Source organism: Phalaenopsis equestris, unplaced genomic scaffold (assembly GCF_001263595.1).
Source record: "Phalaenopsis equestris unplaced genomic scaffold, ASM126359v1 Scaffold208779, whole genome shotgun sequence".
Classification (NCBI taxonomy): domain Eukaryota; kingdom Viridiplantae; phylum Streptophyta; class Magnoliopsida; order Asparagales; family Orchidaceae; genus Phalaenopsis; species Phalaenopsis equestris.
In genome coordinates, this window is record NW_018228008.1 from 1,056 (window position 1) to 4,416 (window position 3,361).

General features: G+C 32.3%; 1 protein-coding gene across 1 annotated transcript; it reads right to left on the reverse strand.

Moving 5' to 3' along the window:
- Nucleotides 1-634: 634 nt before the first annotated feature.
- Nucleotides 635-1,341, reverse strand: LOC110036574 (type IV inositol polyphosphate 5-phosphatase 3-like; the record flags this gene model as incomplete). The annotated part of the gene is made up of 3 exons (XM_020741050.1): nt 1,266-1,341; nt 816-903; nt 635-739 (listed from the first exon to the last, which is right to left on the reverse strand). Coding segments are annotated over exons 1-3 (239 nt in total), but the record flags the coding sequence as incomplete, so codon positions are not given.
- Nucleotides 1,342-3,361: the final 2,020 nt, after the last annotated feature.

Below are 3,361 nucleotides of genomic sequence, written 5' to 3' on the forward strand. Positions count from 1 at the left end.
TTCAGATTTCTTGAGGTAAGAGCTTCACTTCTATGTAAAAATTTTAGATTTTCACCATGTATTTTGAGTAGATTTGGAAGAATTAAAAAATTACTATTCATGGGGAAAGATGAGGAAAAATCTATAGAAATTGCATAAAAAGTGTAGTTTATACTTATAAGAGTTAAGTTTAGTGGATTAAACTTGATTTTTGAAGTTATTGTGGAGTGAAGCTAAGTTTAGTTTAGTGGATTAAAACACCACCTTAAGGAAGAGAACTAAATGTGCAAAATTGTGAAAGTTTTTGCACATTTAGTTCTCTTCCTTAAGGTGGTGACTGCACATTTACTAAATTCCCCTTCTAAGGTGGTGTTTCCAGCATATTTTTCCAAATACGTTTATAATAGCATAATTGTGAAATTTCTCTCCAATGGTCTGGCCTATTAATTATATCCACATTCTTGAAAAATACAACAATATAAACTTTCAAATTATCTAGTGTTGGAATTCAGATGCTAACTTTGAATTTTATTACTTTGAAATGGTAATATGCAAATTACTTCAAAGATCTTGCATAAAACTAAAAGCTTGTATGATAACATTCTGATTTTGTTGAATTTCCATAAATCCAAAACTTGTATCATAAAAAAATTACCCCAGCACATATATATCAGCAGGCTCCTCCATGTCGAGCCAGTCCTTCATATCAAGATCATCATGGGGAAGTTTACCACCAACATTCCAGGTCCCCACACATATCCTGAGTAAAAGAAGTCATCGCTGAGAAGGAAATAAAACCAGGCTAGATTAGCAACTAAACAGCCAAACAATCATGCCTAAGTTCCTTGGTATTTATATATTGTGCACGAAGGGTCTCGGATTTTCTTCTTTGCCTCCAAAATGGAATTCCGTCAATGTGATTTCCTGAAAAAAGTATGTAAAGTTAATATAACAAAAAACGTTGGTGCCATGAATTTAGATTCTTCTCATGCATTGGAAGTTTCATTCCTTCGGTATAAAAATCTTCATTGTGGAGGATACGTGATAAAAAAAAAAGGATTGACCAAATCCATAAGACTTCCCACCAATCTAATGTAGGATCTAAGGAGAAATTGATGGGTGCAGCCTTATGCTTGCATCACAAATGTTTAGCTTCCTTCCACTGGCATCTTATAAAAAATTAGTTCTTTTTATTGGCTCAACTATATGGATCCAATTTTAGGCGAAATAGATAACACAATCCAGCTAATGGGAACAATCACCATCTGATTTAGCCCCAAGCTCACCTATTCCCCTCTCCTCGTCACGTAATTGGCGCTCCCATTGACACATCTCTGGAGAAAATCATCACATCAAAACTTAGTCCACAAGAGCAAATCCAAGTGGATCCATAAAAGAACTGATCGTTCATCGACAATGGGAACGATTCTGCTATTTTTCTATTGTAGCTTTTATTTCTATAGTTAGGGAGTTTTATGCTAACCTTTCTGAGGTTGAAGATGATTGAGTCATGGTTAGAGCAAAATTGGTACCTTTTTCACAAGAGATAATTAATATGTTTTACTATCTACCACCTGATACTTTGTCTTTTTATGTGAACTAAAGTCCGACTGAGATGGAACAAGATGAAATTATCTCCTATTTGACTGTTGGAAGAGGGCTCTAGAAAATTACAAATGAGAGAGAGTCAACTTTTCAACGTCAAAGTTAAGTGCACCTTCAATGACATGGCACTATTTTATTTCAGCCTGTCTATTACCAACAAATCATCTCAGCGAAGCTACCAGAGAGAGAGCAACATTGAACTATTGTATTCAAGAAGGCAAGCTCATCAATATTGGAGCTTTGATCTATCAGGGTATCATCATTTATGCCACTACCGCTACTACTGCAAGTTTGGGATTTGCTTACTTAATCTTTTCTTCATGTGAGCAGGTTGGAGTGAGATATGATCGCTGGGAGGAAGTACTATTTCCTCTGAAGCCAATTACAAGTGTGAATGTGAAATCATATTTTGAGCATTCTATTTTTGGCTGGACAAGATTTTCACGGAGTTATGGAATTGCAACATCTGCTGCTTCTACATCTAGACCATCTACCTCACGAGCTTCTACATCTAGAGGTGACTCTACGGAAACTCAAAATCAATTATTGTAAAGGATGATGGAAAATATCTATTACACCGCAAATAAGGTACAAAATTTATAAAGCTTTGCAGATCATATTGATGGGTATAATAAAAGGAAAAGTGATTATGTAGAGAAATGTCATTCATTTTTGGAAAACCTCGCCAGAGGTAACCAAGGAGTGCAATTTCCTCCATATCTTAGATAACCTAACTATGAGTCTGCAAATATCTGGAATAATGGTGATTCTAATGATGATGAGGAGGAGTGAGTTATTTTTTTTTATGTTCATAATATGTGATGGACTATGTGGTAAGGACTTGCTACATTTGCATTTGTGTACGTGTGTAGACCTTGTGATGTGTGAGACTTTTATTTTGTTTAATTGTTATAGTGATGTTGAGTTTTGTTAGTATTTTGTTTTAAATTCTAGGGTAGTGATTATTGTTGTGTGTTAATTATTGTGTTTTTTTTAGTTAGGATTGAACTTATTTCTATGTCTTGTGAAAAAGTTGAAAATCTTACTAACTTTAGTTTTAAATTTCAATTTCAAAAAATTGCTACCCTGTATTTTTCTTGTATCTTTTTAGTGTGTTTGTTCTTATGTTGAGACTGGAAATCAAAGTTAGTATGTTAGTTTGTTTTTATGTTTGCACGCAGTACTTAGAAGTCTATTGAATCTCTACATGTTGAATTGAAATGAAAATGATAGAAAAGTGATCAAAAGTTAATTTTACTCCTTTTAGTTTTATACTTGTATAATTAGGGTATAAAAATTTATATAAGCATGTTATTTCAATTTTCATTCTTCCTTATATATATATATCTGCTCCTAAAATGTTTAATCTTGTTGAAAATTTAAGTTTGGGGGGGGTGAAAAATTTTTTCAAACTTGAATTTTATTTGTTCTCATATGTGATACAAGTAAATTTGATTTGAAAAAACAAATGATCACGTATATGAAGTTATATTAGGGAAGTAAAATTTGATTATAGAAATGAGTAAGAAAATTTAATTAAAATTCCGAGTAATGAAAAAAAACTTTCAGTTAAAAATTTGTAGTGTAGAAAAGGCTAAGTATAGTGTAACTATCTTTAGTAAGAAAAATTATATTTTTGAAAAATTTAGAAATGTAAGTCTTTTATTTTTAATACTTAAATATCAAAACTTTGCTTTAAGAAAGGAGAAGTGGAATTCAAAACCATTAAAGGCCTATCAAGATATAGTAATCCTTGCATGAAAAATAAAAGTAAGGG